The sequence below is a fragment of the Mobula birostris genome, chromosome 21 (assembly GCF_030028105.1).
Source record: "Mobula birostris isolate sMobBir1 chromosome 21, sMobBir1.hap1, whole genome shotgun sequence".
NCBI lineage: Eukaryota > Metazoa > Chordata > Chondrichthyes > Myliobatiformes > Myliobatidae > Mobula > Mobula birostris.
This window is the reverse complement of record NC_092390.1, coordinates 38,328,882-38,343,286: the sequence shown is the minus strand read 5'-3', so window position 1 is coordinate 38,343,286 and position 14,405 is coordinate 38,328,882. Positions and strand designations below refer to the sequence as shown.

The 14,405-nt window shown below is 38.6% G+C and overlaps 1 protein-coding gene across 2 annotated transcripts in view; it reads left to right on the top strand.

Moving 5' to 3' along the window:
• Positions 1-12,727, top strand: part of LOC140185739 (exocyst complex component 6-like) — a 183,521-nt gene extending 170,794 nt beyond the window's left edge. For both annotated transcript variants that reach the window (XM_072239333.1, XM_072239334.1), the window contains one exon: positions 11,552-12,727. In XM_072239333.1, coding sequence (XP_072095434.1) covers positions 11,552-11,684 — 133 coding nt within the window. In that variant the 3' untranslated portion in view covers positions 11,685-12,727. The remainder of the gene's footprint in view (positions 1-11,551) is intronic.
• Positions 12,728-14,405: the final 1,678 nt, after the last annotated feature.

Genomic DNA, 14,405 nt, shown 5'->3' with positions numbered 1-14,405 from the left:
AACATGCTTTTTTTGCATGTTACTGTGTTCCATCCCTCCCCCTCCTGTCTTCTATCATTTTGGATCTCCCCCTCCCCCTCCCACTTTCAAATCCCTTACTCACTCTTCCTTCAGTTAGTCCAGACGAAGGGTCTCGGCCTGAAACGTCGACTGCACCTCTTCCTAGAGATGCTGCCTGGCCTGCTGCGTTCACCAGCAACTTTTATGTGTGATGCTTTTTTTTGAGTTCTGATTGATTATTAGTCCAGGATCAGTTCCACAGGTATGGAATATTGCCTTACTAATAAGCTGTTGCATGAGGAAATAGGAAAATATATACACTGCACATTCAATATGCAATAATGCATTTACATAAGATAGTGCTGGGAAAATTAGCACCAAAGGCATTGAGATATACTGATGTGCATTACTTACATGTGCCAGTTTAGCCCCTGACTGACAGAAGTTTCTAGTCTCATGGTTTTTTTAATATAGTGCCTTACACATATTTGGATGTCCCAATGTGCTTGACACCGAATGGAGTTCTGTAATGAAGTATTATGATACAGAAAAGCATGCTAGTTTGCACCCAGCAAGGTTACACAACAGGAGAAATTGATACTTGGATAATTGTTCTTGGTGATTTCAATGAGAGAAATATTGAATATACTGTAGCTGTGCAAGAACTCATCTGCTCTGCTGTGAATATTTCTCTGGAATATTTTTCGCCTGTCTGAGATTATGAAGGATGTTCGCCCCAAAAATGCAGAACTGGTGCAGAATCATTTAAGTGCCTGTAATTGGGACTTAAGTTCATAAACTCCTGATTCAGAATTTAGGATGCTTCTAGCTAAATAAAATTGGAAATTCTATTCGGCTTAGAAAGTCCCTTTCTGGAACCTTTTCATGTCTTTCCAGTTATGCACTTGTTTTAAGTAGGAGGCAATGTATTGCACAGTGATTGGATCATTTGTATATTGTACTTAACAATTGGCGTGGAACCATAGGTGAATCATTGCTTGAGAGAACGTGAAGAGCTGAAGGCTGTGGCTGATTTTGGTGAGGGGATTAGTAATTAATGTGAACAGTTGTAATTGGTAAGAAATGGACTAATAGTGGAGTATGATGCTTCAAATCCTGATAGCTTACCAGGTATAGTCAGATAATGTAAAAACGCTTCTTTCCTCTGGCTTAGATTTACTTCAATGTTTATGACCAGGCCTCATGTACTGTGGGTGCGGAACAAATCTGTGTAAAGGTGTTAAAGTGCAATTGTTATCAGTTTGACATCACTATAAAAGCCCAGGCACCTGAGTATATATGTGCATTATATGAAAACTGTGCTTTCATACTCCCTGCTCTGCGTGGAAGATTTCCACTCGGCAAGAGTCACTTTGTCACTTACCATTTCCTATCAATCACCTTGTGTTCAGATGCTCCTGCACCTTGTGTACTTATGTACATACAATCAGTGAATGTCTACAAGCTAGTTTTATCTGTATACAGCCACACTCAACAGTTACTTGTACATTTTTAGGATGCTTTTATATTTTTTGTGCTTGTTGTGTTTTATGCACTATTGCATCCAGAGTAACAATCATTCTGTTCTCCTTTACACTAGTTCTGAAGATTGACCATAAAAAAATATTGAATTTATAAAGATCCAGATTTTTAAAAATCTAAATCCAATTGCGAAACACCAAGTTTACATCTGCATTTTGCAGTTAAAATTTTTAAATGTACAGTATGATAGAACTCCAGACCTGCTCTAAATAACGGAGCCTGCACACTAGTTCAGAGGTCCCCAACCTTTTTTTGCACTGCAGACCAGTTTAATATTGACAATATTCTTGCGGACCAGCTGACAGGGGGTGTTAATCACGACTGGAATACAGGTGATAAGTCAACTATAAGTGGCTAATACACTCAATTTCATTGCTAAAAGGGTTTATCTAACAAATTCAATATTAAACACAGCACATATTTTCCTCGCATTAATATAGTGATAAGTCAATTGTAATTCACTTATAAGTCAATAGCATCATAACATTTTAAGTAACATTTGGATAATAAACACAGCGCATATTTTCCTTGTATGAACATATAAAATCATTGCACACACCAATATCGCTGAATCGGTGGGAGGCCTGGGCTTGTTTCCCTGCAACAAGACGGTCCCATCGAGGGTTGATGGGAGACAGCAATACTCAAAGGGAGTTCTTTATGTCCAGTCTATTCTGCAATTTAGTTTTCGTTGCATTCATTGCAGAAAACCCTGCTTCGCAGAGGTATGATGTTGGAAATGGAAGCAACATTTTCAGTGCTTTCGTGGCTATCTCAGGATATTCAGCCTTGACTTTGATCCAGAATGTCGGCAGAGATGTTATATCAAACATATTTTTCAGCCCACCGTCATTTACAAGCTCGAGGAGTTGATCTTCCCGTGTGGACATGGATGATTCACCGCGGACATTCACAAATGGGTCACGGACCCATTCCTTTGCACGTCTTGAGTCATTTGCGGTTGGGAAGTAACATTTGAATTCTGACGATAGCGAAGATAGGTGTTCACGCACCAGCTGTGAGCCTCAGTCTCTCCCACATTCCCAGCTACTGTTGGGAACATGTCATATATGCCCCTGTCCACTCGCCGTCCCCACAGTTCCAGTTCGGCTTTGAAAGCAGACACTTTATCTGCCAACTTGAAGACAATTGCCATTCTCTCCTGAAGTGACAAATTGAGTTCATTGAGCAGGTTGAAGATGTCACACAGATAAGCAAGTTTTGCTATCCACTCCTCATCACGAGGTAACTTGTTAAGCTGTTCCAACAGCTGTGCTTCGATGTCCTCCACTATGTCATCGATTCTCCTTGAAACTGTGGTAGCTGAAAGAGAAACCTGTGCCATCTTGTTAGCTGCAGCTTCTCCCAACAGTTCATGGCACATGTCCTTGGCAGCAGGCAGAATCAATTCTTCACCAACAGTGAAAGGCTTCTTAGCCTTAGCAATACAGCTAGCCACTAAGTACGATGCTCTCAGAGCAGCAGCATTTGTGGAGGTGGTGGCTCTCAACACTTGCTTCTGTCCCACTTGTTCAAGTTTTTTCCGCTCAAAAAACTCAACTGGTTTGTCTTTAAGTACAGGGTGCTTGGACTCAAGGTGCCGAAGCAGTTTTGAAGGCTTCATTGCCTCATTAGACAGCTTGTCTCCACATATCACACACAGGGGGCTCGGAGCGTGTGAGTCACTGCTCACAATAAAGCCATATTTTATGTACGACTTGTCATATTTTCTGTTGGAAGGAAGCTTTCTTTTTTTTTTGCAGTCTCAGCTCTGCGTTATCATCATCGTTAGGCCTTTTATGTCCCCTACCACTTCTTCCAAAGAAACTCTCAAGCGACGTTTGTTTGTTACTCATTGAGTAGTTGTAGGTTAATAACTGACTGATGACCTCGCGTGCGTTCAAGTTCAACAGTGGGCATGACAGGGAACGAGGAAAGGCGCAGCTGACTCATATCATTTCATATCGCCAAATCATATCATTTCCTCGCGGCCCAGTAGCACATGCTTTGCAGCCCAGTCGTTGGGGACCACTGCACTAGTTGTTCAGCCAAATGGAAAAATTAGACATTTTAATCAACAAGCAAGATGTAAAACTCTGAAAGTCACTCCACCCTATAAATAACCAAATCTGTTCTTTAGTAAAGCTTGCCGAACTTCTGCTGCCCTAATACAACCCCCACTCCATTCCCATTAGTGGGAGCAGGAATATCTTTGTTACAAATCCCATGGTCAATTTATTGTTCTCTTCCCCACTACCTCCTCCTTTTCACCCTCACCATAGGAGCTGGACTTAATCTTCTACAGTGTTAATTCTAGTGCAAATACTTGAATTAGGCTGGTACAGGGTTCTGAGTTGGATGATCAGCCATGATCATACTGAATGGCGATGCAGGCTCGAAGGGCCGAATGGCCTACTCCTGCACCTATTTTCTATGTTTCTATTAGAATGGTTCTGAGTTAACAGACTTGCTATGTAATCTAAAACAAAGTATTTATATTCCATTAGGTTAGGTAATAAACTTAGATGATTGAATTCCACAACAATCGGCCTGTGAGTTTGACGTCAGTGGTGGGTAAATTGATGGAAAGTATTCTTAGAGATGAAATATATAATTATCTGGAGAGACCGGGTCTGATTAGTGCGTGGAAGGTCATGTTTTGGCAACTCTTATTGAATTTTTTGAAGAGGTTACTAGGAAAGTTGACGAGGGTAAGGCAGTGGATTGTTGCCTATATGGACTTCAGTAAGGCCTTTGACAAGGTTCCACAGGGAAGGTTAGTTAGGAAGGTTCAATCAATAGATATTAATATTGAAGTACATAGTAAAATGGATTCAGCAGTGGCTGGATGGAAGACGCCAGAGAGTAGTGGTGGATAACTGTTTGTCAGATTGGAGGCCGGTGTCTAGCGGTGTGCCTCAGGGATCTGTACTGGGTCCAATGTTGTTTGTCATATATATTAATGATCTGGATGATGGGATGGTAAATTGGATGAGTAAGTATGCAGATGATACTAAGATAGGTGGAGTTATGGATAATGAAGTAGGTTTTCAAAGCTTGCAGACAGATTTAGGCCAGTTAGAAGAGTGGGTTGAAAGATGGCAGATGGAGTTTAATGCTGATAAATGTGAAGTGCTACATTTCGGTAGGACTAATCAAAATAGGACATACATGGTAAATGGTAGGACATTGAAGAATGCAGTAGAACAGAGAGATCATAGTTCCCTGAAGGTGGAATCTCATGTGGATAAAGTGGTGAAGAAAGCTTCTGGTATGCTGGCCTTTATAAATCAGAGCATTGAATATAGGAGTTGGGATGTAATGTTGCAATTGTACAAGGCATTGGTAAGGCCAAATTTGGAGTATTGTGTACAGTTCTGGTCACAGAATTATAGGAAAGGTGTCAACAAAATTGAGAGTACAGAGAAGATTTACTAGAATGTTACCTGGGTTTCATCTAAGTTACAGAGAAAGGTTGAACAAGTTGGCTCTTTATTCCTTGGAGCATAGAAGGTTGAGGGGAGACTTGATAGAGGTATTTAAAATTATGAGGGGGATAGATAGAGTTGACGTGGATAGGCTTTTTCCATTGAGAGTGGGGGAGATTCAAACAAGAAGACATGAGTTGAGAGTTAAAGGGCAAAAGTTTAGTGGTAACATGAGGGGGAACAACTTTACTCAGAGAGTGGTAGCTGTGTGGAACGAGCTTCCAGCAGAAGTGGTTGAGGCAGGTTCGATGTTGTCATTTAAAGTTAAATTGGATAGCTATATGGACAGGAAAGGAATAGAGGGTTATGGGCTGAGTGCAGGTTGGTGGGACTAGGTGAGAGTAAGAGCTTGGCGTGAACTAGAAGGGCCGAGATGGTCTGTTTCCGTGCTGTAATTGTTATATGGTTAACAATGCATGGAGATAGTTTAGTATCTGAAAGATAGAAAGCTGTGCAGTAAATGACTAGTGGTTATGTATGTTTCTATTGTATTCATAGGATGCTAGTAATGTTCCTTGCAGTGTCATATAATTCCTTAAATTCAACTTTTATACTTGTATTACTTCATGCAGTAGTCTATCATATATCATTAATCTATGACCACTTAATTTATTTTGCAGTAATTTTCTTATCCAAATGCCTTCAAACTTTTTTCCCCTCATCTTTACTTTCTTGTACATAAATGACACGTGAACTAGCTTTGAGGTATTCCTAAACTGTCTCTGATCTTGAACATGTATCACTGTTGCTTGGTTAAACATCTCTAGCAGTCATTCCTTCTGAGGGAATTAAACCAACATAGGGTGGTGGGGTTGGGAGCAAAACTTAAGGGGGAGGAGGGAAGGTGAATCCTTCACAGCGTTTAAATAGGAAATGGCCCAGGAGACACTGCAGATGCTGGCAGCACAGTAGCATAGAGATTAGTGCAACAATTTACAGTGCTGGTGATTTAGGATTGAACTCCTGCTGCTGTCTGTAAGGAGTTTGTACATTCTTCCTGTGACCACATGGGTTTCCTCCAGATGCTGTGGTTTCCTCCCACATTCCAAAGATGTACAGATTAGGGTTAATAAGTTGTGGCATGCTGTGGTGGCACCAGAAGCATGACAACACTTGCAAGCTGCCCCAATACATCTTCGAACTGTGGTCATTGATACAAATGACACATTTCACAGTATGTTTCAATGTACCTGTGACAAAGTTAATTTTTAATCTAGAAGATCTCAGGTGTTAGAGATGAAAGGATCCAGAATGGGCAAAAAGCCTGAGTAAGGTACTTAAGAGGAGGAGGCAGGTGTTAGACATGAGAAGATCATGTTCGGGAGGAGGAGAAGATGGCGGCGCGACACAGCGCGCGCAGCCTCTCTGGTGATGAATATCTGTAATCTGTCAAGTAGGAGGTCGTGCACCATTCTGATTTGATGGAGGCAGACGTGACAGCACGGAGGAACATCTGGTGAAACTTCTGAAATGCCTGCTTCGCTGCTGCTGCTACTGTGTGATCCGAAATCTCCGGAGGGGGAGGCCCCGAATTCTTGGCTTTGCCTGTTGCTTGACGGCCAGGACCAGGGTCAAAGCGCTCGGCAGAGATGGTGCTCGGTGTCGGAGAGCTGGTCAGAGGCTCGAAGTTTTTGGACAGACTCAGAGTTGGACTGTGGTTGGGTGCTGCATCGGCAAGTTTGCGGCGCTGGAAGCTCATGGCAGGGAGAGTTTTCTTCCTTCTACCATCTGTGTGAGATGTTGAGGCATTTTTTGAGAACTTTTTTTACCGTGCCCATGGTCTGCTCTTATTAAATTATGGTATTGCTGTTGTATCTATATGTTATAATTGTGTGGTTTTTGTCAGTTTTAGTCTTGGTCTGTCTTGTGTTTCTGTGATATACCAGAGGAACATTGTATCATTTTTTAATGCATGCATTTCTAAATGACAATGAGGACTGAGTGCCCTCATAATCTAATCTAATCTGTTGAAGGATCTCAGCTGAAACGTCAACTGTTCATTTCCCTCCGTAGTTGCAGCCTGACCTGCTGAGTTTCTCTCGCATTTTGTTTGTGTTGAAATAATCCAAGAGACTGTTCTGATCGTGTTTTATTTGCCAAATTTTTAAAAGTTCCATAGTCACATTTGGAGAGGTCTCCATTTTGCACTGTCCACAAGCTTTTAACTTGTTCAAAGGAATGCAATTATGTAGAGAAAAAATTACCTAAAAGCTACTCTCACATAACTTATATCCATCATCTTTACCATGCTAACATATAACAACAATGAAAGCATGACCATTTATTTAAATATTTGATCTGTTTCATTAGTAGCTTTCACTGATGCACCTGCAGAGTAGTTCTGAGTAACTGATTTTTTTAAAATACTGAATTATTTTTGTAATCCACCCACCACATATGGTTACCAGAACTGAACACAACTTTCAAAAAGTAGTATTAAGTAAACTCTCTTGTATGAAGTGTACAGACTAATACACTAGCTACATGAGATTAGGCATGAATATAGTACAGGTTTTTTTCAACAAAATAAGTTGGGTGAAGTTTTATGACAAAATAATTACTATAACCCTTATTAGATTTATATGCAAATTTAATTACTAATCATGATTGGATCATAAGAAGTGAAAGTGCATTTGAGTGACAGCACAGCCAATAACTTATTTGGGTGAGATTGAAAAGCAGTAGAGGACGCATGAGAAAACATGGTTTCTTACCAAAGTTCAAAATAGGTTTTTTTATCAAAGTACATGTGTGTCACCATATACAATCATGAGGTTCATCTTTTTGCGGGCGTTCACAGTAAATACAAAAAACACAGTAGAATGAATGGAAGACCACACCCAACAGGACAGGCAAATAATCAATGTGCAAAGATGACAAACTATGTAAATACAAAAAAAAAATGTAATAATAAATAAATAGGCAATAAATATCGAACATGAGATGAAAAAGTCTTGAAAGTGAGTTGATATGTTGTGGAAGCAGTTCAGTAATGGGGTGAGTGATGAGTAGAGTTATCCCCTTTGGTTCAAGAGCCTGATGGTTGAGTGATAATAACTGTTCCTTAACCTGATATTGTAGGTCCTGAGGCTCCTTTACATCCTGTACAAGAGAGCATGGCCTGGATAGTAGAGGTTCTTGACAATGGATGCTGCTTTCTTGCAAAGGCACTTCATGTAGATGTGTTCAATGGTGGAGAGGACTTTACTCATGATGGACTTGTATCTACTTTTTTCAGGTTTTTTCGTTCAAGAGCATGGTTTTACCATACCAGGCTTTCATGCAATCAGTCAATATACTCTCCATTGCATCTATAGAAGTTTCTCAAAGTTTTAGATGACATGCTGAATCCTTGCAAACTCCAAAGAAGGTAGAGGTGCTGCTTTGCTTTCTTTGTAATAGCACTTGCGTGCTGGACCCAGGATTGGTCTTCTGAAATGATAACACCGAGAAATTTGAAGTTGCTGACTTTCTCCACTTCTGATTCCTCGATGAGGATTGGCTCATGGATGTCCAGTTTCTTCCCCCTGTAATCAGTAATTAGCTCCTTGATCTTGCTGACAGTGAGAGGTTGCTGTTGTGGCACCACTCAGCCAGATTTTCAATCTCCCTCCTTTTTGCTGATTCGTCACCACTTCTGATTCAGCCAGTGACAATGTTGTCATCAGCAAACTTGTATGTGGCACTGAAGTTGTGCTTAGCCTCACAGTCACAAGTGTAAAGTGAGTAGTGCAGGGGGTTAAGCACACAGCTTTGTGAGGCACCTGTGCTGATGGCGATTGTGGAGATGTTGGCAATCCAAACTGACTGGGGTCTGTACATGAAGAAATCGAGGATCCCGTTGTACAAGGGGATACCAACTTTAAAGATAGACAAGCATATTGTGCAGAGACCATCCAGAAAACACTAATGCATGCTAACTGTCAGCATAATATTTTAAAATGATGTAATGGTTTCAGTATGTTAGTTACAGGTGTTTATTTACTACCTTTTAACATTCCTACCTCCGGGAACATTGCTGTAATTGAACCCTCCTCCCAGTGGTGGCAGTGTAGTTCAGTTTTACAACAAATTCCTAAACCGACCGAAGTTTATATTTTGCTAATAAACCAAGTATAGCATAATAAAAAAATTATGTTAGAACGGTCCATGTCAAAAGAGAATTCTACCTGAGTGTCCAGTTATCTAACTTCCGCAATGATTATGCAGAATTTTGATTGCAAACATGACTGGTGTGAGTAAAAGACTGAAGTGTGCTGATAGTTTCTGGAAGAGAGCATGCAGGCTATTGCCTTTTTTTTTGAATGGTTGCTTTTTAAGTGCTGCTTTGAGACTGACTGGATGTCCCTATTGTGGATATATTAACTGGATTAAATTGAAAATTCGTCATGTGCTTGTAAAATTGACAGTATTTGATGGAAATAGAATAAGCAGAGTTGTTGTTTTTCTTTGAAAGCAGTAATTATTGATACAATTGCTTCAATGAGTGAGAGGTGGGATACAATGAGTTTCCCAGCAGTTTAATACACAACTATATCAATTTTGCTCACAATCTTAATACATTGAAGATCATACTGTCATACATCCTGCAGCTAATCTGCACCCAAATCTTCCATTGGCTCAGCATCAGGAAGGTATCGAAGAGGTAACTGACGATTATTTGCCTTGTGTTTCCTCCTCAACAGTTTGTGGGTCCTCATTGAGCGTATGTCTGTTTCAGAATTCATTCTTATGGGAAGAGGATCATCAAACAACTTGCTTTTATGTAGTCGTTTAAACTTAGTAAAAATTTTAAGATATTTCTGAGAAGCATTTATAAATATAACTTGATACTTAAGCACATAAGGAGATATTGGACCAACCTGATTCTGAGAAATTGAGTTGAGAAACTATGGTTGTTACAATGAATCAGAAATTCATTGAAGTTTTACCACAATGTTGTTCCTACCAACTATGATTGTATTCTCCAAAAAGAGCATGTCACATCCAATCATTGTCATAAAATTTTAGACTATCAATTACTGATAGAAGTCATTGAAGGGTACAAAGTGGCATTTATTTGACCATAATCTGTTCATTGCTCAGTGTGGGTTTCCCAACACCTGATCTCAATTCCAGATGAGAGTGACTACCCTTGACATTTGAGGCAGAATTGGACCAGAAGTAACTTCAGGGCACCCATGAAACTGAAGTTGGTATAAAGTGAAACTCCATTGGGTGGAGTTATATTTGCACCAAGGAAAGTGATTGTGAGTACTCTGAGCCCCAGTATTGCAGAAGTCCCAAAGGTTAATATTGGTGGCCTTCCATTATAAGGTCAGAAGTCATTATACTCATTAGAAAATGGAGCTGTCTGTGCCTGTATGCAGGAAAACTTAATTTGCCTTTGGGTAGGGGGTAATAAATGAATAGTAGCATTTGCCACATGCATCTACCAGGCAAACTATAATTACCATGTGTCCAAATGCCAGTCTGAAGTGGTGATTACCACCTCCCTGACTTTCCAAAGCCTTTTCACTATCACTAAATAACAGATGAGGAATATGTTAGGGTACCTCCACATATATAGAAAAGTAGCAGTCCAACAACATGTGGTGTTTGTTTTTGTGGACGATGGCGACCACATGATTGACACTTAACCTTCCACCCTAAATGTTTGCTTCCTCCAACACCATAGCTGCAGTGCTGCCTCCTTTGCATCTCCCAACTCTGCAACTGCTTTTACTGATGAATACAAAAGTAACAAGTATATGGAGAGGCAAGTACTCCTTTAGATCACACAATGTCCTGGCTTGGAAATGTATCTCTATTTATTTTGGAGTATAATCCCTGAAGCACTTCAGTATCACCATGGCAATACCCTGACGGTAGTGCCAAGTGATAGACAGCAATACTTCAGGAAGGGTCCTCACTATCATCATCTTGGAATTAGTTATGAAAGGACAATAAATGTTTCATTTGCCTGTAAGAGTAGTAGCCCAAAAACACTGAATAAGCTGTCAATGTAGCCCAAATCCCATAGTGGAGTTCTCAAAACTAAAAGTTAGGCAAGGAAATTGGGAAGGAAGTTCTGGAAAGTGAGTGTAGGCAACTGCAGGAATTGTATGCTGTGGAGTATAGAGTGATATTAGGGTGCATAACAAGGTCATAATTTGAGAAACAGAATTCTTTAAGAATTTTGCTTGCACTGGGAGACAGGTAAAGACCTTGAAGAGAATTCAACCTGAAAATTATTTTAAATTTGATATTATTTTGGAACCATAACCTGTGTAGATCAATACTAAAGGTGATAGATGTTGAGCATCAAGTGTGTATAGGCATTGGAGGTAACTGACTGAAGTAAGGAGGTTGGGAAGTTGATTTGTGCGCTCCAAAAATATTTGCAGTTGCATGTACTTTTGAACATTATTTATTCTTGGTTCTTGTATTGGATGTATGTTATTTTATTAATGGATTGATTTGACTCATTCAAAATTGTTACAGGTCTGAGGCACTAAAAATGTGGTTAATTTATTTTGCAGGATGAAGGATACCAGCAAAAAAAACATTATATTTTCTCAGTTCAGGAAAAATGACCGTGATAAACAGAAACTAATCGAGACTGTAGTGAAGCAGCTACGCAGTTTGGTGAACGGCATGTCCCAACACACATAGCCTGTTGCCCTGGTTATTTTGTTCCAGCCCTTTATGATTCTTCAGCCAGCATTTGTGTACAACAGAATGTAAAAGATTGTCAAGTACCAACAGAGGAATAACAATTGGGAATGTAAAGGGTATAGTGGTATAAAATGAAGGGGAATGTTTTGTATGTATTTTTCAAATCATGCAGAATTTGGTGTTTTGAGACTTTCAGAATATGTGCAATGGTCTTTACTGCACACTGCAACTGTTCATAGTTAATTTGGTTAAGGACACTGTAAAACTAAATGTACATAACACAAAACTCAAGTGACTGATGGGCAGGGTCAATATGAAGTTGGGTGAATGTGTTAAAACATAGATCTTTGCAAGTTACAGTTGCAATATAATTTTTTAGTTTGGTAGTGGCACTGTAATCTCTAACTTTGTGGATTGACTGTGACATAACTTTGTAAATAATAATCAAAGAAGGCATGATGTTCCAGTCTTGCATAGAGTTGGCTGATGTTTCCTTTTCACTTTATTGACCACTGTTTTGTATGTTTTACCTGCTTTGATGTTCAGACTAATTTTATTTTCACTATTCGTATTCTGAAGGAGCTGTTTGAGAATGTTTTACCTTCACGTCACTGATATGATTGCACGTAAATCTGTATGTTTTTAAGTTTTTACTCAGGGCTGTAGTACTATTGTGAACTTGACTTCTTTGCAAAAATATTAAAATTAACCAAAAGCACTTCTCTGGCATTCAGAAAATAACTTTCAATCAACTTCAGTCTATTGTTTTTCCCTTTAGAAACAGATCACACCTTAATTCAAAAAGTGGTGGAAAAATTATAATTTCCTCATTCTGATTTTGAGATTGGATCATCCTCAGCACAATCAATAAGGATATGTGATGTATAGCTTCATTATCTTACTGTTTGACTTTCCAGATTTGTTGATTCTTGTTATAAGATGGATATTAATGAAGAATATTAAATTCTGTACATTGAGCTATTGCAGTACTTTATTTCCACTCTGCAATAAAAGTAACCCTGAGCAGTTTTTAATTGTTACTTTCCATGTCTCAGTTTTATTTTGTTGGACGTAGTTTACCAATAGCTACAATTTTGCATGAGATTAAGATTAATTGTTGTATTTTGGAATTATGGCATTTCATATTAACATCTTTCAAAGTATCATCAATATTTGTTCTAATTTAAGAGATCCCATTAATGTTTTAATTCCGATCATTAATTCTTCATTATGTGAGTCACCTTCATTATTGCTTTAATATGAGGGTTACTCAATAATACTTCAACATGAAGGTTGTTGTCATTAATCCTCCCAGTCAAGTCACTCATTAATGTTTTAATATGAGAATAATTCTATCTTTCCTAGTGAATGCACCCCTCGTTAATCTCTCCTTAAACCTTCAGTTTATGGGTCATTTAAGAAGTCGTTGATGCAAACATTTTCATTAATACAAAGAACACATTGACAGTAAGTTTTTCTATAAACATGAGTCTAACGCATTTATAACAAAAAATAAGTAGAATAATTTTAACCTGGTAAGCTAATGGCTCAGAAGTCAGCCACAAATGAAATTGAGGCATTAAAGCCTTCCTAATGGCTTAGTGGGTCAAAGTTGTTTTATATCTGTCAAATACTGTATTTTGATTACATTATCATCATTACAGTTCTCTGGCCTTTACATACTAGAAACTTATCCAAAGGCTAAACTAATATCTCTATTCAGGTGATTTTCATTGCACTTTTGTTGCTGCTCAATTACTATCAAGCTCTTACCAGCAAAAGGATTCTAGAGCTGTCAAAATATTGTTATAGGAAACCTAATTTGATTTCACCAAAGATCAGAGGTATAATTTTATTTCAATAGCTAGTGCAGAGCTATTGCTATTGAATGACTTTATGTATATGCCTAATTTGATTTGGGCCTTTCACATCCAAGTAATAATTAATGTTAATGCAGTCCCAAAATCTCAGTACTTTCTAAAATGATCATTGATCACAGCCATAGGCAGAAACACTACAGAAAGTACCCCCCACACACCTTTTCTGTGCACTAAATTGTACTGTAGCAGATTATTTGCTTTATAATGAATTGTTACTGAAGTGATGAGGATGCTAAAGTCTGGCAATATTAGAAGTTGCAGGAAATTAGGTAAAGGTAGTAAGAGTAATTCAGAGCATTTCAAGAAAGGTGGTAAGCTGCTCAAACTCTTAACAAGTCGGCAGCATTTTAATTTTTAAAAAGTACAGGAATAGCTTTGAGACAACCAGGATACTGTACACAGATGATTCAAAGTGTAATGGGAAAACAAGTGCCTTCCCCTTTTTACTCCTCTACTATGGGCCCATTCTGTGGGCAATAGAGCAGTATTACCTACATGTCCATCTGCCCTGCCCCCTACCCAACATTCCTTTAATGATGGGCATTGTTTAATTCTTTACAATTTTTGGATTTTTTTAATGACCTAAGTACATTTCAAACTTTAAATTATTTTAACTTAATTCATATTTGGAATGGGAGCTCTTGGAGAAGAGTTTAAATCTCTCATTTTCAGCATAGGGAATTTCTTAATGTGGCTATATTTGCGTGTTGAAAGTGGTCACATGGAAATATAAACATTGCCAGTGTTTTATTAATTTAAAATCTAAGTATGTAAGCCTTTTTTATATAATCGTTGTTTTTCCTAAATAAATTAACTGTTTAGTTCAAGATTTTTTAAA